This window comes from Dasypus novemcinctus, chromosome 29 (assembly GCF_030445035.2).
Source record: "Dasypus novemcinctus isolate mDasNov1 chromosome 29, mDasNov1.1.hap2, whole genome shotgun sequence".
Taxonomy (NCBI): domain Eukaryota; kingdom Metazoa; phylum Chordata; class Mammalia; order Cingulata; family Dasypodidae; genus Dasypus; species Dasypus novemcinctus.
Window position 1 is genome coordinate 28,541,552 of NC_080701.1, and position 26,825 is coordinate 28,568,376.

Genomic DNA, 26,825 nt, shown 5'->3' on the forward strand with positions numbered 1-26,825 from the left:
TCATTTTTAAATTCCTGTAAAATATTCATATTAAATAGATTTACTATAATTTAATCTTTCCCCCCTTTTATATGTATCCTCTTTAAAGTTTTTCAGTTATGAATAATGGCACTTATGTATTTGTGCACATATTACACATTTCCTTAAGATGGATTCCTGGGAATCTCATAGGTTTACAGGGTGGGAGCCACTTAAAGTTCCTGAAACATATTTTTGAATTTACAATCCCTGCAGCAGTGGGTGACAATATCTGTCTCACCACAGCCTCTTCTCACTGCATTTGAATGATTGCTATATGGGTAAAGGGTATCATTCATTTTAAGTTTTTTTTTTTTTTTTTTTTTAATTCAGTCCACAAAGCAGATCAACTTACAGACTTTGGGTGCTTTCCACAGCTGCCTTTCCATATTTGTGCTTCCCCTTGATATCATATCTCAAGTATTTGATCAGATAGCAACTCCTGTGTGCGGGCACCTGGACTTGCCCCTGCTGAGATAACAAACTGCTTTGGAATGTATGTCGCCATTGGGAAGAAAAATAAATTGATGTTTAATTTCATTTCAAGCCTGCCAAAATGTTATAATAATATCCTATGCATTAAGTGTCCAAGGAGATCATTATTAAAAGAACTTTGACTGCTCTCTCAATATCCTTTATCAAAATATAACCAGAGCAACTTTATAATGAACATTTTTATGATTCTTTTTTGTGATTGATTTGTACTTTTTTCAGTTGTCTAGATCGGGAAGTACCCTATCTAACACAGACCTGTTTGGAATAGATTGGGTAAGGAATATAGGGCAGGAGCTGTTTCACCTTGGGCCAGTGCTTCGAACATGGGCAAATAACCTTTGCCGAGAGACCTATATGGAGTTAGCCGAAACCTAAAAATCACAAAGAATATGATTTGTGGCAACCTGCTAAAACTTGCCCATTGCTCTGAGGAGCGTAACGGAGAGGAATGCTGATGTGGCTATTAGGACATTAGTTGTGCGAAGCGCTTGGGCGGCCAGCTGTCTTGTGTTGTCTTTGTCTCCCACAGGAGTCAGCCCAGAGTCTACTGTGTAAGTCAAAGCAGCATGTGTGTGCATGTTCGGCCCACACGGGTCCTTTCTCCTAGTTTTGTGTCTGCAGGGAGCAGCCTTCGGAAATTAAATTTCACATATTGCAGCTGTTTCCCCAGCATAAATCCCATTCTCTTAGCTCACTTTTTCTTTCTCTCAAATCTCTATGAAGGGTGCCACTGCCTTTCATTTCCTTGGATACCTTACCACAGGGTTTCCACCCACTCCATCCCAGGGTGGGCCTGGAAGGAGGAGAAAAGCACTTGTGCATTCAACGTTTGACAGCAGTGGACACAAAGAGAGATTCTGTTACCAAGTCACCAGCTTTTCCTGTCTCATTTTCCTCACCCTCAGAGAAGGGTATTGGTATGAGTTTGACTCATCTTGATATAGAAGAGAAGGGGCTAAATATTGACAAGGGACTGATGCCTTTGTAAATGTTGAAGCATCACATCAGTTTAGATTAGGGCTCCAAAATTGGATTGCATCTCCCGACTGATGGTACCTGTAGGGTATGGCAAATGTATGTTTGGAGAAAGTTAGGCGGCATTCCTCTTTTAAAGAGAAAAGCCTGGCACTAAGAAGTTATACATTTGTGTGGGAGGGTGTCAAGGAGAGCTGTGAATTATCTATCAGGTTGATATTTCATTTGAGTCGATAAAAAATGCCAGCATGACTGCAAAATATCTTTTGAGCATGAGAGTAAACCAAGAAAAGGGCAGCCTTGTTTTGTTACCAATCCCTACTCTCTCCTTCTTGTTATATTAATGCTCTCTCTAAAGGGAGAGGCTGAAAGAATGTGATTAAATGCTTGAGAATCTTAACACGGTAATCAGTCAATATCTATTCCCAGAAGCCCCACACAGATCCTAGAGGAGCTCATTAGTCAGTGGGCGCTTAATCTTAGCAGGTCAGGGCCTTTATTTGGCTATATCTATCCCGGGCTTTAATTATCTTTCTGTGATAATTAATTTTGTTTTTGTCAAATTCGAAAACAAAATGGCACATAGAGCATACAAATAGGAAGACCCTTTGGGCATCTACATCTGAAAATGCCAAGCACTGTGAAGTGAACAGTGGTTCTTTCTGCGGCTGCTACTGTGCAGAACTTGGCTTCAGAGTGACTTGTGAGAATCTGAGCTGCCCACCAGAAACTGCAGTCATGTAGACTTAGCCTTTTCACTCATTGGATTATCCCTGGGATCATAGTGTTGGATGGCCAGTACTGGGAATGGGTACGTCCAACCGAGGCCGACCGTGTCCCACTGCTGACGAATCCTTAATCCCACAGCCCTCGTCTGTCAGCGCATGACTGCAGACGCTAGAAAGAAGTCAGTTTTGTGATGGCAAGGTGATAGTTCTACAGGTGAAGGTTGATCTCTGCCTTAGTTTCCTGGCTGCAATCACAGATTCCATGAAATGGGTTGGCTTAACCAATGGAAATGTACTGGGTCATGCTTTTGAGGCTAGGAGAAGTCCAAAGTCCAGTGCTTTTTCCCTGGAGACTGTGGAGCTCTGGGGCGGGTGGCCCGGGATCTTCAGGTCTGGGGCTTTTCCTTCACTTGGCCGTGCACAATGGCGGCGTCTTCTCCTTTCTCCCGGGTTCACTTCCCGTTTCCGGCTCTTCCCCTAGCTTTTTCTCTCTCTGGTCTTCTCTTTAAGGCCTGCAGAAATAGGATTAGGAGCCATCCTAATTAGGATGGCCCCTGAACTAAAAATTCCATCCTCAAAAGACCCTATTTATAATGGCTTCACACCCGCAGAGAGAGATTAAGATTAAGAACTTTTTTTCTACTGATGAACATAACCACCTCCCACCGTCTCCTCGCGTATTTGTTTAGAGTTCATCGTCTGTCAGGTACTAAGCCAAATGCTAGGTTTCCAAAGATGCCTAAGACACAGGCCCTCCCACATCGGCCTGCAAAATAGGGGAAGAAACGGTGAAACTGAACATGCAGAAACAATGGAATAAACGAGTAGAGCATTAAAAAAGCACACCAAAGAGGCCCATCCAGACCTGCCTGCAAAAGTTAGAGACGCTTCCTGAGTAATTAGCATACCTTAAACTGATGCATGAAGGACGAGCATGAAGTCTGCCAGGCAGCCAAGGCAAGGTAATGCATTTTGGCCCAAAGAGAATAAAAACAACAGATGTGAGTGAATGTGTCATGTTCAAAGAATGGTAAGCAGTGTTTCTACTGGGATTATACCTCCTATAAGGGGGCAAGCAATAGAAAAATGATGAAAAGTTAAAATGTTCCAAACAATAAATGCATCATGAAAATGAAAGAAATGGGGTCGTGCTATAAACTGCCCAGTGCTACAAAAAGCAGCTCTCTTTCCTCAAAGGAATTTCAAACTTTTCAAGTTTGGGTTCACTGCTGCCCTTTCCTACACCCACATGCACTAAGGAGTTACATGGCATTGGACTTCATGCTAGACTGTCCTTCCCACAGGACCCGCTGGGTGAAGCATGTGCCCTCGGAATGCCCCTGCGCTCTCCAGTTTTCCCTCTTGTATTCTTCAAATGCCAGTAGTAACACTGCTGGGATTCATGTATGACTGAGAAAAAGTGTTCAACCCCTCCTGTCCTGCCCTGCCCTAGCCAGTTTTCCCTTATTTGGTTTTTCAGAATGCTAGAAATACGGTAGTTAGCAAAATATAGTCCCTAAAGGACACTATATTCCATCTGAAAAGATGAACAAATACAGAAAAATTTCAGCGCAACTTAATAGAAGCTACAAAGAGGGAAATGCACTGTAGGAGCATATTCAGAAGGGCACTGGACGAGAAGGGAAGATGGTGGAAGGATCCTTGAAGAAAGTGATGTCAAAGCCTACACTTAAAAGACAAATGGAAGGGAGTCATATGGGGGCTTCAGATGGGGCGGGACCTGTACAGATGCCTAGATGTGAGAGCATGGCACGTTCAGGGAGCTGTGAGTTTAGTGGAGCATACAGCATGCCCAAGGCAGAATGAAGAGCCTCGAAGCATGTTAAGGAGTTGGAACTTGACCTTAAAGCAATGTGGTGCTAGCATTGCCTATCAAACTGGGAAGTGATATGCGCAGATTTATATCTCAGAAAGATGGTGCTGGCTTCAGGATGGAGAATGGTTTGGAAGTAGATGAGACTGGGAGACCTAGAGAACAAATTTGTTTGAACTGGATAGAAGCAGAGGGGAGGGAGAAACGGGGTCTAACTGGAAAGTTCAGTTTGGGATGTTTCATTCAAGGTGTCTGAGGCATGACAAATGGAAATGACTAGTAGGGGACTAGATATTCAGCTCTGCAGCCAAGGAGGGAGCCTGGAATTATAGATCAGGAGAATCATGAAAAGATAGTGATAATTTAAACCATGGCAGTAGATGGCGTCACTCAGAGTTTGTAGAGTGAGGAGAGGGTGGAGTGTAGAACCAGTGAAACACAGATACTTTATACATGCCCTGAAAGGACAAGAAAGGTAAGGCGCCTGAGCAGGAACCAGAAGCAGGAAGAAAAGAGAGAGGAAGAGGAGCATGTTGTGGAGATGGTGGAAGTGCTCCCTGGTTTTAAAAGGTTCAGACAGGAATTAGAAAGTGGAATAGGCATACCACTGCTTTTCAGAGCTCCACTTGTAGTGACACTTTGCTTTTCCCTCCCCCTACCCTGCTTTTCGGTGTCCCTCCCTCCTGTGACATTTTGCTAATAACTTGGATCCCCAATGTCTGTCTCATTATTAACAAATCGCTTTTCTTTCCAGTGATTGATTTCTCTCTCAAGTAAAATGAGCCCTTTGCTTTCCTTCCTTTCCCCAAGGCAGTTTTTAACATTGTCTTGCTTTTCCAGGTCATGCGCAGTCGTCCTAATCCCCCCATTCACCTCATTTCCCTTTCTGGCCCCCTGGTTACTTAATGTTTGTTAGTCTCAGGGAGCAGAGGTGACTCAAGCAATTAGTGTTATCTAGTCTTGTTTGCCTCTAATTTTCAAGCAAAAACATAATCCACAGAGTATTAGGATAGCACTATCAGAGCCATTTACACAAGATCATAGTGGGAGTTAGGAGAGAAATAAACGTGATGCCTAACCCCTGAAAGAACCTGGGTGGACGATGCAGATGAGAAGACCAATCTCGTGCAGTAAATGGTTAGGGAGCTCTTACTCATCGTCTCGTGAAAAAACTAAACGCTAACATGCTGTAAACTGAGTAGATAGGTGAAGATTGGGCGGGGTGGAACAGGGCACATGGAATGCAGTTGGGTGGAAAAATTGATTTCCAGTGTCTAGAAGTCTCTGAGGTGTAGAGCCTGTGAGTCACTCCACCAGAGGAAAGGCAATTTAAATTTGTACTCAGTCAGAATGTTCCAGGGTCCAGGTGCCAGTAACGATCACAGCAGGAAGTGTACATGAGCGTGACCGCGTCCGTCCTACGGCAGAGTAATTCATGCACTCCTGTCCTCGTTGGCGCCAGTCTGCAGTGCCTCGACCCCAGGCAGCTCACGCCTAAGAAATGTATATAAACTGTTCATGGCCGAGCACGCTAATATTCTCTTTTTTTTTTTTCTTTTCTTTTTGAGGTGTCAGGGCCAGGGGTTGAACCCAGACCTGACCTTGTATGTGGGAAGCTGGCGCTCAACCACTGAGCCACATGGGCTCCCCTGAGTTGGTTTTTTTGTTTGTTTGCTTGTCTCTCTTTTCGGCTTTTTTTAGGAGGCACTAGGGACCAAACCCGGGACCTTCTGTGTGGCAAGCAGGCACTCAACCTCTTGAGCCACATCCGTCCCCTAATATTATCATTTTAATGTTACAGGCATAGTTTTAAATTGCTTTTAAAATTCGAAATTGTATGAATTGATGATAAAATGATTATATTCTGGTTGGCCTGATGATCCATCATTGTTGACATTCTGATATTAAGATATTTTCTTCATATCCATTTGTCAACAGAGAGTGAATCATCTGTTAACCTAGTGTTTACATAAGCCCTTGCTGATCACGTAGCTTCAAAAGTTTTTCTCTCACTTTCTATCATGGGCTTTGTTTCTAACGCTGCCAGTGTCTGTCTCTTTCCTGAAAGTATTTTTGTAAGCTTTATGAGGGCATTTTTGTGACAGGCCTGGTTGTGACAGAACTGAACCAAGCTACCCTTCAAATAAAGTGTCAGATGATTGATGGGATGGCGAAGGTGATGGGTGTAGGTGGCTGGTTAGTTCGTGGCAGTTGAATTACTTAGAGTTTGGCAATTGATTATTGTATTCCCCAGACCAGGCTCTTGCAAATCTTCTAAAGTCTTACTGCTAGGATCTAGAAAAACTACTATTCAAACATGGGTTTGCCTTTACCATGTCTTTTAAAAAATGAGCAATTAGTTCATCATCTAAAAATTTAGTTGGCTATTACAATATTCTAGGAACTCTCTGTCCTTGATATAAAATCTTCTCTTCATTCCTTGGGTCACTTGGAAGAGAGATTTGTCCCAGCTACCTGTAAGGGTTTTTAAAGGTCCGGTTGGGAGGAGAATGTTGGCAGTGTCTGAAGTGTGGGTAGCATCAGGAGTGAGCCTGCGCCAGGTAGGAGGATACTGAAGATCTGAGGCCCCACAAACCGTGGTGATGGTACGCAGTCCAGGTTGATGTGCCAAGTGCCACCGCGCCAGGAGCCGGCTGATCTCTGGCCTGGTCCCCTCCAGCCCTTCCTGCTTTCCTGTGTGCTCAGGGCATTTTTATTTCCTTTCATGATAATACTGGCTCTGTGCCCTGTCACTCTTTGCAAAGGCCATGTGGACCCTCTCTCAGGGAGGGTGGGAGGAAGGAAGGAACTTAAAAGGGAAAAAAAGGTTCACTCGTCAGAAGTCAAGCATTTCCTTGGGAGAATAATGATGACAGCCAGCTTTTCGCTAGTTGTAATTCAGGAGAATGTTCCAGTCCGTCAAAGAAATGTGATCATTTGTAAGGGACATTTAAGACACAATCATAATTTTTAAAACTATAAATTCACAAAAAGACATCGCAGCTGAAAGCATGCCTGGCCTCTTAGGCTGTGCTCGGAAGGATTCTGTTTGACGAAACACCGTTCCCATTTAAGTGCCTAGCCAACAAACTAGGTAGTTTTCTTGTTCCTAAAGAATTTTTGTCCCCACGTGAGGAGCTGCTGCAGTGCTTTGTGGCTTTGACACAGTCATTCAAAAGTGACACAAACCTTTTTCCCTGTGTGCCATTGAGGTTCCTGGGTGTTAGGGATTGACTTTGCATCTCCCAAAAGAGGCACGCACAGGTGCCAACCTCTGGGCCTGTGGGTGTGAACTCATTTGTCAGTGGGTCCTTGGACGGTCTTATAAGGTGAGATGTGTCCAAACGAAACAAGAGTGACCTGAAGCCAATGTGGCCGAAGTCCTTAGAGCAAAGGAAAGTGGACACTGGAAGAGAAGCCGCGGGGAAGCCAGAAGCTGGATGTCAGCAAAACCCAAAGAGAAAGGAAAAGACGCCACCATGTGCGGGGCCATACAAAAACTCCAGAGAACCCCAAAGACTGCCAGCCGGCCAGAGACACCAGCCTCCCGAGAAAGCAAACCTTCCAGCCTATGAAACCCCCAGCTACTAAATTCCTGTTGTCAAGCCAGCCCATTGTAGGGTATTTAATCTAGCCAGTGGGAAACTGAGATACTTGGCAGTGCTTTCTCTCCCTCTGGTTCCCTCTTTCCACCTTTCTCCTTCCGTCACTCCCTTTCATATTCTTGTTCTCTTTGCCCTCCTTTTTCCCTCTCACTGCCCCCCCTTTTTCCTTTCCTCTCTTACCCTGCCCTCTCCCCTTCCCTTCTACTTTACTCTCCCCCGCCCCGTCCTCTTTCCCTCTCCTCCCCTCCCCTTCCCTGTTTTCAGTAAGCATGACATCCATCCCACTCGGGACGGTCCTTGGGACCGTTGTCGAGGAAACAGGAATCAGACCCTAACTTGCACCCCAGAGAACTCTGCCAGGATGTGGAAGAGAAGAAGTGTTGGTGATAGACAGACACATCAACTTGGTCCAGACAGAGATACAAGATCTACCTTTAACAGGCATGTTAGTGAAGCTTAGAACTGGGAGGAAATCAGAAAAACAGCCTTCCACCAGTAAAAACGCAGCATTGTTTCCATTTGAAACATGGAGGAAGTATGGAACAGTGATTGCTGAGACTTTTTTTCTGCTTAAAATGCTTGATATATTAAGACTTTTTATGTGCCTTCATATACCCAGTCAAGGAGTCCTGTAATCTTTAAATTGCAAGGGCTGCTGATGCTTATCTGCTCCATTCACCTCCCTTCCAGTGGGCTGCCTAATCATTAAAAAGATAGATCCCAACTTCCTGGCTCACTTACTAGATTCCTCCTGGGATAATTTCTTGTGCCTTACTGAAGTCTAGGCTTATTTTAAAAGCAGTTCAAGCCCTACTATGTTTCCTACTCTAAGTGGATAATGGAGGGTTAAGATGCAGAGTCTTTAAGCACTAACAAAGAAAGAGGTCCTTCTACAGGCCAATACCACGGTATCATTGTAATAAGAAAGATACCATCGGCATGTTAATTGAATAAGAAATATTTAAAATATTCACACTTTTTCCTTAATCTGCTTATTCTCTATTCTCCATAATATAGTAATATAGGATATATTTTTCTGACTCTAAAGTGGCTTATACAACACGAGAGAATTAGAGAAGATGTTCCTTTCATCTTTAAAGTTCTGTCATTAAGTGATTTGGGCATATATGCCTAATTGAGAGATGGTCCAAAATATGCCTGCATTTGATTTACCAATACTCCTCGCTTCCAGATTTGTAGAAACAGTACTTTCTGTGCTCCCTCGATAAAAGAATAAAGCTGAAAAATATCTAGGAAGATTTATAACTATATAAATATTTATATTTTTAAAAAGGATAATCATCAAATCATCAAAAATGTGTCTAGTGCTATTTTTTAAATCAAGCAATTAATAGTTTAAGACCCAGCTTACCTTAATTGCAGACATTTTTGTTACAATCCTTATATCTTCTAGTAAGCGCTTACTCTCAATTCTCTTTTCTACATTCTCAATGAAAATCCAGACCATTACAAATGGGTTTTAACCTGTGTTAATTAGATATAATAAGTTTATCTATTGAATAAAAGTAAATAACACCTAGGAAACCGGAATCTGAACATGTTTTTAATTGATGTTGATGAATTGCGATTGAGATTTGGTCATTTTCCAACTTTACTTTGTATTCACCTGAGAGTACGCATTTTCAGACTTGGCGCCAATTATTTGTGCATATGTAGGTGCTTTTTGTGTTCGTGTATTTTAATTCACCTTCACAGTGGAGAGAGGTTTAATTAACAAGCTTCATAGGAGATAAATGAAAGCTTTCTATTTCACATGTAAAATGAATTTAAAATAAATAGCATCGGGAAATCGCATTCTTGTTGCTTATTAGGGTGGTGGCGTTCTGGTGAATCATACTGGATGAAAAGATGTAGTTTGCAGTAAACATGATTTTAGGAGATTTTAGGAGAGTAACATGATTTTAGGTGTCATCACCACCCTTCAATTGTTTGTGAAAATGGATAGTAATTAGATATCATGGAGCATTTTCTTGTCTTATGGAAATTTTCTTGATTGATTTTATCTTGCTTTCTGTGTCACATTCGTTTTGCACTGCAAATAGTCTTAGGTTTGAAACGATCTGATTATGATAATTTATCCTTGTTTCTTCCTTCCCAATTCCACCATTTAATTACCATCCTCAGCTTTCAGTGGTGAAAAATAAAGGTGTCAAAATTAACTTGTAGGATAAAGACATTTCATTTTATCCAACTGTCAACCTGAAAATTTCCAGTTTACCCTGGGTTTTGCTCATTTTTATGGATATAGAACTTCAATTTCTAGTACAAATTCAGAATGTGGAAGGTATTTTAAGGTTCATATTTTGCCTTTTATTCAAATAGTAAAATGGCGTTACTGTTATATAGAAAAAGTAGAAGCCTGTTAGACCTAAAACTGAATCTTTGGTAAATAGATCATTTCTTCCATTTCTGCCCATTGAGGTATTTTCCTTGCAATATAAAGTAAATTTGTAGTTAATCTTAGAGTCTCAGAAGCTACCTTTGAATAGAGTCCTTTTTTAAAAATACGGTGTGATTTTCCCAAGTTGACAATTACTGTGAGCATTTAAGTAGGGATCTAATAAATGTTGCCTTTTAAATTTCTTTACACTTTAAATTTCTTTAAGCTTGGTTTTGCATTGGACACCAAGAGACAGAATATTGCTCCAAGAATATTTATAATGGCTGAAAGTGTGATGGTCTAAGTCCGGAATTCTTAACCTTTTCTATTCCACGCACCCCTTTGCCAGTCAGTGAAATGAATACTACCGTAACTTATTTATCGCATACACTCATGAGTGAAGGAAATGCTAGATTTCAGTAGAGGTCAAGAAAATAAAGATAATAAGTTGATTTTTTTTTTCAATTCAAGCTCACAGACCTCCTGAACTCTTTCCATGGACCCCTTGATGGTCTGTAGACCCCTGGTTTAGAACCCCTGGTCTAAGTCATCCAGTATTGATAGCTATCAATTGATGTTCTGCTTTTAATCCACCTTTAGCATTTTATTAAATATTATGATATAAGTAGAAGTTGAAACTTTTTAAGAGTAGTTTTGATCATCCAAGAGATACTTGTGGGATGAGGAAAAACGGTGGCCAATGGCAGAACCAGTATTTGAAGGGCAGGCTAGAGCAAAGCAATGGTCAAAGAGGTAGGAGAAAACTCAGTGAGTAAAGTAACATGAAACCAAACAAGACTTTCAAGAATGTTGTCAACTTCTTCAGGTTCTATAAAATGAGAACAGAAAATAATCTATTGAATTTTGTAGTTAGGAGATCATTGTCGACCTTTGTCATAGCACTTTCAATCAAACTATGGAAATAGACTCCAAGATTAAAGAAAAAATTGGAAATGAATATATAAAAGCAGTTACTGTGTATTACTACCCGATGGATATGAAAGAATTGAGATAGTAGCTAGTAGAGAAAGCATTGTTTAGGAGGGACTATTATCTTACAAAGGTAAGAGAAACTTTAAGCATATATATAGGCTGTGGGGAGGAAGCCAGTTGATATGGAATGGTTTAAAATATAAGAGAAAGATAATAAATAATGAAACAAGATCCTAAGAATAGTTGATGGAGGTTGTTCTGGGAGCATAGGATTCCTTTGTAAGAGGGGAAAAGAAGAATTTTTTTGTAATAGAAAAGAAGGTAAAGGTTATAGGGTATCTAAGAGTCAGGAAGTTTGATATTTACAAGCTTGGCCTTGTAAAATACAAAGTCAAGCCAATTGCTACTAAGAGAGAGAGACATTATTAGCAATTATACCAGCTAGCATTTAGTGAGTGCTTACTCTATATTGTGGACATTATTAAGAGTTTACAGCCCAATATCTCATTTAGCTTAACCCTGACAACACTATGAGGAAATGTTATCACCACTTCTCAATTAGAGGAAACCAAAGCTTAGTGAATCTGAGTAACATGAATAAGGTCTTGACAACATTGGGTATCAGAGCTAGGGATTTGAACCTAGATGGTTCTGACTCCAGGTGCCTACGCTCTTAACAGAGGTGTGATGGGTTAGATGAGAAGGGTGGGAGTTTGGCAGAATGGAGCAGAGAGATAACCACGGGCACGTATAGGAATTGTTGGTTGGCACTGGGTGCAACCAGACCTGGAGACCATAAATCTGTAGTGTTGCCAGTCTACACAACTGCACTGGTTGCCCCTAGCAGCAGTTAGCAGTCTGAGTGAATGAACAGAGAAGGGAGGCTTAGGTTAGGGTTATTTTTGTTTTTCTGTACTGGAAGGATGGGGAAATTGAGAATATCTTAGTAAAATGCCTGATTCCTAAAGATGAAGAGAAAACCCCTATGCGATTCCTAATAGAAATTATAAGTAAAATAACACCATAAAAAAGAGTCAGATTGGAATTAAATGTATATAAAACTGAAAGCTAGAACATAGTATAATAGCATCTATAGACTACTGAGATATATAGATTAAAAAAAAAAAAAGATGGTAACCAAGAGTTCTACACCCAGCTCTATATTTGTCAAAGCAAATGAAAGATATTTGAGGATAAGAATTAAAATTAAAGAGTATATTATGGGGAGTGGGTATAGCTTGGTGGTTGAGTGCCTGCTTCCCATGTACAAGGTCCCAGGTTCAATCCTGAGTACCTTCTAAAAGAGAGCCTGTTACCCACTTTAGGAAACTACTTGAAGAAGAGAAAATACCAAAAGAATGAGAACAGAGACCTCACGGTGAAGTAAAGATAGAGAGAAACATAGGAGCAATGAAACATACACACAGTTAATTCTAAAAGAATAAGGAAAGACTTGGAGTATATAATGTAGGTGCAAAATAAGATTTTTGAAACAGAAAATACATAATACAAAATAAAGAGTCCATAACTAAACATACTATACTATTGAATCAAAATATAGGATTAATGGGAATGAGAAGTAGAAGTGAAAATATTTTAAAAGTCTTATCTTGTTGATTTGAGCAAAGAATAGAGAATATAGCATCTTGGTGACAGATTCTTTTAAGTTTTTGTCTTAGTAACTAAGTATACATGAACAGGATCAAGAACATTTTAAAATTAAAAAGAGTACGTAGCCATAAAGAAGATAATAGTCATACATATAAATGTACCAAACCATGTAGCAACTAAAATGTAAGGAGAAAATGCAAGATGAAGTTAAAATGTAATGATAGTGAAAGAGGTCAATATACTTGTCTCAAGGGAACGGTGAAAAAAATGGTGTAAGGACATAGAGGATTTGAGTTCATAAACTTGAGTATAAATACACACTTATTCCTCAGAGAATAAACTTTTTTTTGTATGCTCATGACATATTAACAATATCAAACATGAACTTGGCTACAAGGAAAACCTTAACAAATTTTGGGGAAAAAATAGATTTTAAGACCATGTTCTCTGATCATAAACCAATAAAATTAGAACTATATAAATAACCCAAACTTAAGATATTTTAAATTTGATCAACACATTGTTGATAATACTAAGATCAAATAGGATGGAAAAAAGACAGCTACACACTGTATGGAAAGCAATAGAAAAAAACAGCCTCATTTCCAAACTCTGTTTTACAGTGTAACCTGTACTCAGAGGGAAAAATATGGTCTTAAATGTTCTTTTAATTAAAGGAAAACTTTGATAAATAAATAATCACCTTAAGAATTTGAACAAATAATAACTGAAAGAAATGAGAAAGAATAAGGGTAAAAGTTAAAATCACAAGCTTAGAAGAGCACAAAAAGTGTACACAAATATCTAGGCCAATCTTTGCATAAACTCAAGTACCAGATGTATTAGGGATCAGTAAATATGAAAGTGGACGAGCATATAGATTCTCTCAAGGTAATTTTGGCCCTGGTCACTTATCCCTACATCCTCATAATTCATGTACCTCAGATTCGTATCTGGAAACTAAGTGATTAAACTGCATGTGTGCCAGATATGCATGTAATATAATCATAAGGCTGGGGGCAGGGTAGAGTCTGTTGTCATGCTACCTCTAGTCAAAACCCCTACTCTACTAAAAATTTCCCTGGGAGGAGCTTTGTGGATCTTTGAAATGCTAAATCACTGAGAAAAAATCTCATTTAAAAAAAGACATAGCCAGGTTATAGTTTTATTTATTAGTGTAAATCATAGAAGAACAGATGCATGTAAATATTGTGTATATATTTTAAGACTTTTTTCATTTTCCTTTTCATCATACCTCTCTAGAAGATTGTGATTAATGCAATTCTTACCCTGACTTACTGCATTTCCAAAGTAGACATTGTATCATTTAACATTATGAATTCGGGTAATCTTTATATTGCTCTTGGTATTTATTGCCTGTTTTAGAGGGAAACCTTTGCCTTCTAGCCCTCTTCACCGTCAGTGATCATGAAGGATCAACAGCCTGCTGTTATTTTCTGAGTCAGTTTGCTTTGACAGCATTAGTATATTTGAATTCTTGATTTGTGTGTTGTGGAAGTGGGGAGAAGGAGGAATTATGAGGGAATTGTAATTGCCTGGATATTTTTAGTTTGTAAAACAACTTTGTGACAAGAGAACAATGTCTTTCTTTTGGCTCTTACTACTAATTAGAATATTGTGTGTGTATGTGTGTTTCCTTTACAGAAGGAATACATGTATAGCACTGTATCTTGTCTTAGGTAAAATATAGGAAGGGGTGTAGAAGGGACCTTAAACACTAAAAAACATCTATAACTGTTGGTAGTATAGGTATATTATATTTACATTGGTTTTGAAAACTTTGGGATTCTCTGGGATCCAGGAACCAGAAATAATGGAATCAAACTTGTTTTAAATCCTACTTATTATTCCACTCTTTGAGTTTTTTAGTAGTTATGTTTGAAGAGATGCCATACAGAAGAACTTTACAGCTCTATAAATGTGTAGCAGATTCCCACAGATAAAATTGCATCTATACATAACTTCCTTTTTATGTAGATTAACTCAATTTTCAAATTTATGTTAACAGTTCTAAGCTTTCCATGATTATTAATTTCCTTTTTTCTTTCAGCTAAAGAGCTAGAGAAATCATTTATTTTTACAATTCATTTTTCTTTTGATAATATTAGTCTAAAAACAAAGTTGCAGGACAATGTAGTATCTTTAGAGCAAAGAATACAATGGTATTGTTTTCACAATAATTTATTGATGGATATATGAAAGCTTTTTCACCTATCCATTTAAACCTGAAACCAAATCACTCCAATTGTCCGACATAGCCTCATTTTCAAATCACTGTAAAAATAGGCAATAGATATTTTTGTCTTTGTCCTTCCTTAGCTACTAACCTTAATTATCACATATCTGCTTTTTTACAGATATTTTCTTAAATACATTTATTTTCTCATTCTCATCAATTTTTTTTTTTTCAAACAGGATGATCTCTGCCATGGATAAAGTAACAAAGAGTGGTTTTTATTGACCATTTCATTTTTTGTGTGCACCTTTGTGGACTTTCTAAATTTTCTTGTGACTTTAGGGTATAAAAAGAGGAGCTGAGATCTGAGTGTAATCTTGTCTTTCCCTTTGTGTGTCTGCCTGTAGGATGAATACAAACCAGAAAAGGCCCTTTCTGAAGACGACTTAAAAAATGCCGTGAGCGTGCACCATGCCCTGGCGTCCAAGGCCACCGACTACGAGAAGAAGCCAAATGTGCTTAAACTTAAAACCGCCGACTGGAGGGTCTTGCTTTTCCAAGCCCAGTATGTTTTGTTGTTTATTTCTGTCTTTATTTTTTAGTTTGCATAGCACCACTCTATTCCTAGGAGAGGCATCAGGTTCTGCAGGGGAAATTTTTTGAGGTGGAGTCAAAGTCATTAGCTGGTTAGAGAGTCAAGTGCCTAAGAAGACCAGAAGAAGAAGTAGAAGCCCTGGTCCAAGTTTATTGTCTGCTACAAAGTAGTCCCATAGCTTTTGGTCAGCCACTTAAAATCTCTAGATCTCTATATCCTCATCAATAAAACGTGAGGGTTTTAGTAGACGAGTTCTATCACACAATGAGTAAAGCAGGCCTGGGTTCAAATGTCCATTTCTCTTTGTCCTAGCATGTAATTTAACCTGCTTGAACCTCAGCTTGTTACTGGTGTACATAATCTTGTTTATCTCACAGAGTTCCTATAGAGATGAAAGGAAATTAAGTATAAATACCTCACGCAGTATCTGGCACAAAGAAGCTGTTGAGTAAATGGATGTTTCCATCTTACTCTCTCTTCCCCCCTTTTTGAGTTCCAGTAGTCCATGATTATACTAGAAGGAAAAGAAATCATACTGTGGGCACGGAAATGGGAGTGATTAGTAGGGGGATCCAGGATCAGCCTATGAGAGTGGTAGTGGAATGTTCTATGTGAAGACTTCTGGATTCGTGAAATAGAAACTTTGGGGTTTCAGACCTGAGTCAGTAGACCAGGAGTGGTAAGTAGGGGGCACACACCATGGGCCACGGCAGGCAGTGTTAATTATTCACAGCGTGTCTTTTCCTTTTCACTAGTCTGTGCTTGACTTCAGAATCCTCCTACCAGGGGACCCCAGTTTCACTGGAATTCAACTTAATTGACATAAAGTGGTAAAAACAAGTATCTATATGCTTATTGTTTAGAGCACTATAGGATCAAAAACGTGAAGATGTTGAACTAGCGAAGGTGTAAAATTGCTGACATCAGATGAAGAGGAATCGTAAGGAACCAGGTTACACAGCTCTTTATGGATGCAGGAGTAGACAGTTCAGCGCCACAGGGGGAACCATGACCAGGTTTATAATTAAGCCATTAGGCATAAAAGTCGTCCCAGTTATTCTACTTCCCAACATTTTCATTTTGAAACCTAAGAATGGATATAATTAAGGTGTTCTAATTACTTCAGATAAAAGTGATGCAGAAACCAGTCAATTGAGGAGTTGATGTCTGGTGTAAGTCGGGGTGCTTTCCCTCATCGTAGTCAATGAAGAAATTGATTTTAGATTCATTTCCTATGCATTGATTCTACAAATGGTGGATGATCCGTCTGGGTCCATGACGCTTTCTGACATTCATTCATGCATCCGCAAAGGCTAGGTGCTCTCAGAGCTGGGCTCTGTGGACATAGTTGATCTCGAAGTATGATCATGACATCATGTGATTTCTACTTCCACTCAGACAGATTTTTTTAGCAGCTTTCTTGAGATGTATTTTCCATACTATAAAATTTCACCTGTTTTAATTGAGTGGTTTTTTAGTAAATTTACAAAGTTGTGCAACCATTGCCACAGTCCTGTGAGACCCAGAGAGTCCCCTTGTGCTCATTGTGCTCAACAACCACTGATCTACTTTCTGTCTCAGGATTTGCCATTTCTGGATATTTCATATGAATGGCATCATATAACATGTGGTCTTTGGTGTCTTAGTGTAGTGCTTTGAGGGTTCATCCATGTTGTAGCATGCATCAGTAGTTCATACCTTTAAATGCTGAATAGTTCAAGTGTATAGCTACAGCTCATTTTGTCTGTTCACTAGTTGGTGGATATTTGAATTGCTTCCTCTTTTGGGATATTACGTATCATGCTACTAGGCACATTCACCTATAAATCTTGTTTTTATTATCTTTTTTTTTAAGGTACATAAATCACACAAAATATTACATTAAAAAATATAAGAGGTTCCCATGTACCCACTCCCCATACTGCCCACCACCTATATATCTTGGTGTGGACATATGTTTCCATTCTCTTGGGTAGATACCCAGGAGTGTATTTGCTGGGTTGTATGTAAATGCATGTTATATATATAAATGCAAATTTATAGTTAACTTTTCAAGAGACTGCCAATCTTTTTCCTAAGTGGTGTATCCATTTATATTCCCTCAAGGAACATGTACCTCCATTGGATTTCAAAATCAGATTATATGATTAGATACTTTTAAAATTAATTTTCGGCCTAACCTAGTATCAACCAAAAAGTAGGAGTTTAATAAATAGTTATCGTCAAGTGAGTTTTCTTTTTCCCTGTTTCCTAGAGGGATAATTATAGTCTTAGGCTATGATGATCATAGATTTGAGGACCTCTCACTGCCATGGTAATCACTGTTGAGAATGATTCTCTCAAATGAAGTTTCATCAGGGATTAAACTGTACCAAGAAGGATAAACAATTTTTATGTGCCACTTTAAATCAGCAATGAGAAATGAGCAAGACGTACTTACATGTAGACATACCCTAAGAGAAATACGTGTCTCTTATAGGAGTCCAGAGGAAATGCAAGGATGGATAGACAAAATTAACTGTGTTGCAGCTGTGTTTTCTGCACCACCCTTTCCAGCAGCCATTGGCTCTCAGAAGAAATTCAGCCGCCCACTTCTGCCTGCCACTACAACAAAATTATCTCAGGTAAGTCATTTTGATGGTGCCTTGACCTTGAAAAACAATGCTTTGTAAAATATCTATTAATGTTTATATTTGCCTAGTACTTCACATCTGGGGAGACAAGGGAGAGACCTTGTCCTGGAAGGGCATGTTGCATAAAGGGAAGGGCAAAATGCAGTATGCTGGTCTTTATACTTCTTGCAGGAACCTATCATAATTGGCTCACAGTTGGTAGGGCACGTTTCTTTAATTAGTTATCTGAAAGTTACTCCTAAATTAACCATCCTTTCCTGGTGATGGTTCTTCTCCTTCTTTTACTACTCTTCCTCCTCCTCCTGTCCCTCCTTTTATTCTAAGAGCTCATATTTTTTCAATGGATTGTCTAATTTTGCTTTGAAAACAAGGTCTTTCACTCATTCACCTTACTGAGCATTTACTATTTCCCAGGCTCCATTTGATGCCTGGAATATAAAAATGTTTCCAGAGGTCTCCTCCTCACAGTGCATTTGGGGAGAACTTCCCCTACCCCTCCATGCAGCTCTGAATGGACCATTTGACTTTCCTAAACTGATCGAAACAAAACACACCAGAACTTTGCTCCAGATGCATTCACATTAATTTCTCTCCTGTTGTCAGATTGATCTTGCTAAAACCTGTTTTAGTTTCCTGGTTGCTGATACAAATACCAGACATTCCATTGGCTTTCACAGTGGGATTTTATTGGCTCACTGTTTTCAGGCTGGCAGAAGTCCAAAACCAAGTTGCCGGCAAGGTAGTGCTTTCTTCCTAAAGATTGTGGCGTTCTGGGGCTGGCTGCCAGAGGTCCTTGGTGCTTGGCTTTTCTGTCACTTGGCAGTGCATATGGTGGCATCTTCTGGGTTCCATTGACTGTGGGTTCTGGCTGCCCCCATGGCTTCTCCTCCTGTGTCCAAATTCCTTTGCTTATAAGGACTGTGTAGCCATATCGGATTGAGGCCCACCCTCCCTCAGTCTGAGCACACCGTAACTAATAACATCTTCACAGGTCCTATTTGCATCTGGATTCATACCCACAGGATCAGGAGTTGGGACCTATATTTGTCAGACAAAGGGGTGCTGATGCAAAATATCAGAAATCTTTTGGCTTTTATAAAGGGTATTTATTTGGAATAGAAGCTTCTAGTTACCAGGCCATAAAGCACAAGTTACTACCTTCACCGAAGTCTGTTGCCACATGTTGGAGCAAGGTGGTTGACAGCATCTGCCAAGGGTTCAGGCTTCCTGGGTTCCTCTTTTCCCGAGGCTTATTTCTCTCCATGCTCAGCTGCCCTGCCTTCTCCACAAGGCCCGCTATAGACTCTCAGGTGACCATCTCTGTCTCTCTCCCCGGGGCTCCATTCTCTCCAGGTTCAGCTGTTCTGTTCCTCTGTGTGCTTACTTCCCAGGCTCCAGCGCATACCTTCCACTCTCTTCTCTGCCCTGTGGTTTTCACTACATCCTACTGACATGACCCAATCAAAGCCTTAATCATCATTTAATCAGCAAAAAGTGAAACCTCTGAATCCAATATAATCTAATGTGCCCAGAGGAAAAGACCTGTTCACAAACATTATCCAATATCTATATTTTATAATTGATAATATCAAACTGCTATAGGACCTGAGGATGCCTTTTGTGGGGAGGCATGATTCACTCCCCAACAAAGCCCAAGTTTTATCATGTCCATTGCCTACTAAAAACTCTCTTCTAGAGACACTGAGGAGCTACCAAGGGGGCAAACGTCCTTATCGTGACATATGAGCAAGGTTTGCGAGTTGTAAGCCTGTCCGCAGCATCCCGAAGGCCCTGACTACTTGAAGGACATTTGAAGCTATTTTGTTGTCGTCTTGAATTTCTATCACTGCTACAAAAGAAATAATGTCATCTAGCTACGATCAACCAGCTCTTAATGTTAACTGGATCCTCCACATATCTATGGTATCAAAATAGTCAAGATAAATTTATTTAGAAAATAGGTACTGTATGTCTGCTGTGCATCAGAGACTCTTGCAGGCTCTGGTAGATCAACGGCAAATGAAACTGGGCCCCCTAAAGAGTGACAAGTACAAATATACAAGAAATTGTAATACAGCCTGATGAGAGATGCAGGAGGGCTAGTTCCAGGTGCTGTGGGGGGACAGGGAAGGGGCATCTAACCTGGCCTTGGAGGTGAAGAAGGAAACGTGCTATCTAATATGAAGCTCAAGAGTGAGTGGGAGTTAGGGGAGGTGTGGGAAAGAGAGAATAGAATGATCCAGGGAGAAGCAAAGGTCCGCGGAGAGAGCGCTATGAAGCATGACCCACGGCCAGTCGTCAAGTGTGACTTGAGCCAAGATGCTGAGAAAAGGCGGTAAGCAAAGGCCAAATCATGATTCTGGATGCTTCACTGGTTTCCCAGCATAGTTAGGGTATAATTGAGGCAGGAGAATTAAGTGTGATCAAAGTTGTGCTTTACAAAGTTATCCTCCTCATATAAAAATGAAGAAAGTATTGGAGGAGGATACTACTAGAAGCAGAAAGACCAGTTCTAAGGCTCTCTCAGTAATCCAGAGGAGAAATAACAAAGTTGGTTGTACAAGAGATGGCCAGAAGTGGAAGTACTTGAGAAGAAATAGTCTGCGTCCTGGTTGACGGGAGATGCCTGAGCTTGGTATCTGACCTGGCTCTGAGGACCTCACCATCTGCTGCTTTCCTTCCTCCTGCTGCTTCTGAGTCCTCTCCAGGACCCTTTTCCTCTTTCCTATCCCCAAATGTTGCAGTACCACATGTCTCAGAAGAGAATCAAGGCAGACATCTGAGAAACACTAACATTTGAGAAACTTTAAAAAAAAAATGAATGAAGAAAGAGAAAACCAGGGAGAATGTGGTGCCAAGAAAAGGGCACAAAAATCAGGTAAAATTAGGACAAAAATGTGTCCTATTAAGTGGTAAGAAAGTCACTGCAAGTGTGATCTTGGGGAGATAAGTTTTGGTGGCACAATGGGGCCAGAAGCCTTGCTGGACTTCTTTGGTGAGGAGTGGAAGGTAACAAGTTAGTGGAGGAAGGAAATGAGCATAACCCTTGCCAAACATTTATTTTTTTGAAAAAGAGAAAGACTAGTAGTTTGAAGAAAAGTTCTCAATAGTTTGGAGAAAGATTTTTTTTGGTTCTATTCATTTGGGTTTTTTAAAATTCCTAATTATTAACATGTTAAATGCCTACTATGTGAACATTTCTATTACTGTGCAGTTCAGACACTACTGAAAACATTGTGAAGAATAAAAAAAAACGAGGCCGGCTCAGTCATCCTTTTTTTTTTCAAGGATAATAAATAAGAGAAAGGGAAGGCTTTACCTTTCCTTGATGACCAGAAAGTATGTTGGCAGCCTTCTCTTTCTACCCAACTAAAATATGAACTCTTAAAGCAAATGTATTTCCCTGCTTTAATTTTTTGTACTTAACATAAACAGTATCTCTCATTTCGTAAGGGGAAGAAAAATAAAACAAAGTTGAACAGAGACAGCATACTGTCAAAAGTTGGTTTTTATTCTATTAATTTCACTAGGGATTCTCCAATTTTTATTTTTCAATGGATTGCTTATGTGAGATTTTCCTTAACCTTCCACACTATAAAGTTTTCAGTTTTACTTTCTCCTTTGAAAAATATACTACTGATCTGTTTATATATGGGTTATGAACTAATAAGTCAGTGCCACATGAAAATAAATGTGTTTTTACCGGGAGACCAAGCAAGCAAGCACCTTTGACAAGGCACATACTCTCTTATTTTTGACAAATGCCTTAACTGGAACTAAAATGATAGATTGTGTGTATTTGGTATTTTTCCTCATTTTGAACATAAATCCATAGAGATGCAAAAAATGCATATACAGTGTGTCGAAGTGATGGACTCAAGATTTTAAATGGAAGAGCAATAATGAAAAAGCAGCTTCCTTATTGTCATAAAAGACAAGATGCCAAGCCCTTCAGCCCTTTCAGGAATAATATCCCCCCTCCCCAAATAAATCACCTTTGTGGGCCTCAGGTTTCCATCTGGAATTTGAGAAGGTCTTTCTAGAATGTTTCTAAGGTTCTCTCTGGGATTGCCTCTGATGTATTTCTTTGTCCAGGTCATAATTTTTTTTTTTTTAACTAAACATGGGGGGAAAAAGTTTTCCTTCAAGAGTTGGTTCTCGTGCAGCCTGGTGCTGGTGCTTGGGGTAGCATCTGCTTTAGATAGAGTCTCGGGGCTGCCTGTGCTGGAGCTGTTGTGTCCAGCACCTGCAGGGAGCCCTGGAGTCACGTCTGGCTGTGCTCTGACTTCTCCAGGGCCTCGCAGACCAGGCTTCGTCCTTTAGCCCAGGATTTCCCAGCCCCGGTGCTGTTAACAGTTGGGGCGGGAGAGCTCCCTGCAGGATGAATTCGAGGCTGTTTAGGACCATCCCCAGCCTCTCCCCACTAGATGCCAGTTACCCTCCCCCAGCAGTGGCAATGCAGAAATGTCTGCAGACATCACCAAGTGTCCCCTGGGGTCAAAGTCAGTCCCCGCCTGTTGGGAACGACTGCTGTTGCCCAGTGGTCCTGAATCTCTCAGACTTGCCATCTTTCCTTTCTACCAAACTTGGCTACGACTCGTCTAGATGCCAGAACCAACTGGATAATTTCAATTTGCAAAAGAAATTATAACAACACTCTAAAATGAGTTAAGCAGTGTCAGGAAAAAATTAAATGTTCAATTGTAATAGGATTGTTTGGTACTGTTAAAAACACATTGTTCATCACCCTGTCATCTCCTCAGTTTCCTTTCGTTTAGTCTTGTCTTCTATCCAAAACATATTAGCTTTAATTATTAAAACTGATTATTGTCAGTGCAGCGTGGTTCTCTCTGAACTACTCTGCTGTGTGGGAAGAGTCTCCTCCTTTAATTGTTTTTCATAGCGGGATTGCCAGAGCACATTCTTCTTCTCTGTTTGGGGTGGAGAGACTCGTTTGAACAATATAAGCTTCGTTTCTCTTTCTAGTGTAGCTCTCCAAACTTAGAATTTCGTGGTAAGTGGTCACCTTCAGGATCTTCCTTTCTACTCACCAAAGCAGTCATTTACAAACTTTAATGTACGCAAGACTCATCTAGGGACCTGTGGGGAAAATGTGCATTTCCCAGTGCCAGCAGGTTGACCCGGTCTGGGCTGAGGCTCAGAAATGTCTCCTTTAATCCACACCAGGTGACTGCCATGCAGGTGGTGGCCCACACATCCTTAGAGACATTATACCAAAATGTATTTCAGACTCAGTGGTAGCAATCCCTGCCCACTCTCGGTCTTTCACCACCTCTGACGACCTGTACTTCATGATGTCACCATATCCTAATCTCTAGTCCTGCTTCCTCCTTTGAATTCTAGCCATTCTCTTGTGAAAGTTTCACTTAATGGGTAACCACTAAATGTTACCTGTTAGGAGCCAGACCTTGTGAACACTGATCTGAATTAGAGGGCAGTGATGTGCTTGCTTCTCATGCTGGAGTACCTGCTCCCTTCCTTTTATACTGCGGTGTGACCGGAGGGCAGCAGTGCCAAGGGCTAGGTGAGTGGGGCAGAAGCTGTGAGTTGCAGGGGAGGATGTCACTTCCGTAGCTGCTCCTCACTGGCCAGAGCCACACATCCCCAGCCTCCCCGTTCCACAGTTTCCGTTCAAAGTCCTGTCTTGTTGACCTTCCAATATCTTTTATAGTCTACCCACATTTTTTTTTAAAGATCCATTTTATTTATTTATTACCTGCCCCCCTCATTATTTGCACTTGCTGTCTACTTGTCTTTTCTTTAAGAGGCACCGAGAACCGAACCTGGGACCTCTCGTGGGAGAGAGGCACTTAATAGCTTGAACCACCTCTGCTCCCTGCTTTGTTGTCTTTCTCATTGTGTTTCCTCTTTGTGTCTCTTGTTGCGTTATCTTGTTGCATCAGCTCACAGCACCTGCTTGTCGCGCCAGCTCACTGTCTTGCTTGTCTTCTCCAGGAGGCACTGGGAACTGAACCTGGGACCTCCCACATGGTAGGCAGGAGCTCAATCACTTGAGCCACATCTGCTTCCCCCCACAATTGTCTTTAATCTTGATGACTGGTTTCCTCACCTTTTTTTTTTCATCACTTACCTTATTGATATAAACTATTTGAGCAGATGCCCTCCAATGTGTGTATATTTTTTTCATAAAAATATATTTACTACTATTGATTCCAATAATAAATGTGAGTAAACCTTAACATTTATTAGTATTTAGGTGGGAAGAAAAACTTTAAAAACTTTTCCAATGCCTGAGCAATCCAGTAAAAATCTTTGAGAACTCATAAATGAGTTCAACAAAGTTATAGGTTTACAAAAAATAGCTCATAAAAAGTTCATTAAAAATATAACCTAAATGACTAATCCTTCATTCACATTGCTATGAGAGTAGCCAGATTTTATAAAACATAACTCAATAACAATCAATAAATCCTGGTAAGGTGTATAATATTGTCATAATAGCATATATTTCTATATTGGGAGGAAAATGACAAATATGCCTTATAAATTGTTCTCCTGGACTGTGTTCTTCATTAAAATAAGTAGAAGTTGGAATATATTCACTGGGAAAGAGACATTCGAATAATCAAGATTGGGAAACCTACATCTAAAGCTTTTAGAAGAAGCACACATCTAACAATATTTACACAGAACCAAAGTCTAAAACTGTAGAGCAGTTTGTTCATTTCTTTCACAAAATTTCTAAAACCTTAACTGAAAAAAATAAATAAAGGGTTTGGATTATAATCATTTTTTAACCAAGAAAAGAGAATAATTCATTTTCTTAAAATCACTATTAATATACTGCTGCAAATCTAACAAAGACAAACAATCCAGTAGAAAAATGGATTCAGTATTCCAACAGCCAGCCAACAGAAGAGGAAGCTCAGTAAAAACAGAGAGAAAAAAAATGCTCATACTCACTTGTAATCAGGGATATAAAAATAAAAGTTATATTATCTCTTACCCAAGAAATTAACAAGATTTTACAAGTTTGATAATACCAAATTATAGCAAGCATTTGAAACAATGGGAATTTTCAAACTTGCTATGGAAATATAAACTGGTACAAGCACTTTGGGAAATATTTTAGTAATCATCTTAAAAGTGTATGTATTCTAAAACTTCTAGATAATATATACTGTAGAAAAATTCTTGGACATATTCTCTAGGAGACAGTCTAAGTATGTTCATTCCAATATCATTTGTCATGGCCCAAAATATCCAGACCAAAAAAAAAAAACCTGGAAACAAACCAAATACCCTTCAACAAAACTGAAGCTTGTCCTACAATGGAATACTATACAATGGCTAATATGGAGCTAGAGTATATACCTGAATGATCTTAAAATCTTGTTGAGTAAAAAAAAAAAAGATATGAAAGATAACTCACAAGTATATAGTTTTTATATAAATATAAAACTTCTGCAGCGCATACTGTTTGTTTTATGAATATATACTTTTGTACAGGAATAACACAGAAAAGGAATGAGATCATGTAGTTGTACAAAGGAAGTTTCAACTTATTTATAGTTTATTTCTTTAACTGGGTGTTAAGCACATGTGTGTTTATATATCATTTTGTATGACTTTTTATATATCTGAAACATTTTATTTTAAAAAATCAAAAATTATTGTGTTTATATTTTTCTAAGTGGTCTAGTCACCAAACATCTTATATCAAAAAGTCTTTTAAGTAATTTACCTGTTGCAATAAATACACAAAGCAAAACTACTTTGAAAGAAACAAAAACTACTGAAATATTCTGTAGGCTAACTGGATGAATATATATATATTCATATATATATATATATGAATAAAATGCTATAAATAAAAGCAACCTGAAGATTTTTCATTGATTTTTAATGTGATCAGTGTATAAATGATAGTTTCGGAGATATAGACCCCTTTCGAAAATCTCAAAATAAATTTAGTTTTTTTTCCCCATAAAGTCTTCTGGGACTTCTTTGGGTCTTTTGTTTTATTTGTGTTCAGTTAGTTGATATTTACAAGGCAGTCTTGTCATCTTTCATTCATTTAGATGTTCCTTCCACCTCGTTCATTTTTCCACTTATGTACTGCACTTAGTAATTTTCATTTGCTCTCTTCTATTTTGATGTCTATAGACTTGGGATTTTTTTTTCCTTGTTCGGCTTTTAAGAAGTGTGAGTTATAATAAAATCCCCTGAGATACTATACGTGACTCTTACAATTTCTGAATATCTGTTTTTACACTGATGTTAAATAATCTTAATTTAATATCCATAACTACTCATTTCCTGGTAGCCTTTAAATTATTCCCTTCATTCTACAGTATAATTTTTACATTCTGAAATTTTATGTTGATGACATAAATTTATTGAACTCATTTAATCAGTTCCTCTTCGTTTACTTTCATCCATTTATTCCTTACTCTACATGTGAAATTTATGCTCAACAAATATTTGGATAATTTGCATGTAAAAGTAGAATCATAAACAGGCTTGCAATTTTAGGAATGCAAGAGAATTCCAATTCTCTTCGTTTCAAGAATGTTTTGCCAGAGGGTTAGGTTGTATATCTGTTTAGGTGCCTGATTGCTAAGATGATAAAAACAGTTTCCCTAGAGTAGAAGCTCTTTGACATGGGATCATCCATGCTGCATTAGTATGCTCTTCAGGCGAAAACCACTCAATCCATACATTTTACTGATCAATTATTCTGGGTCAATAAAGTTGAAGGAAGCAAAAATAAAAACCTCTGCTATCTGGAGGGTAAAATTGAGAATATTTGCATTTT

General features: G+C 39.3%; 1 protein-coding gene across 5 annotated transcripts in view; it reads left to right on the forward strand.

Moving 5' to 3' along the window:
- The window catches only part of PSD3 (pleckstrin and Sec7 domain containing 3), a 483,258-nt gene that overhangs the window by 428,952 nt on the left and 27,481 nt on the right, over positions 1-26,825 (forward strand). For all 5 annotated transcript variants that reach the window (XM_058290063.2, XM_058290064.2, XM_058290067.2 and 2 more), the window contains 2 exons: positions 15,205-15,362; positions 17,872-18,016. In XM_058290063.2, coding sequence (XP_058146046.1) covers positions 15,205-15,362; positions 17,872-18,016 — 303 coding nt within the window. The remainder of the gene's footprint in view (positions 1-15,204; positions 15,363-17,871; positions 18,017-26,825) is intronic.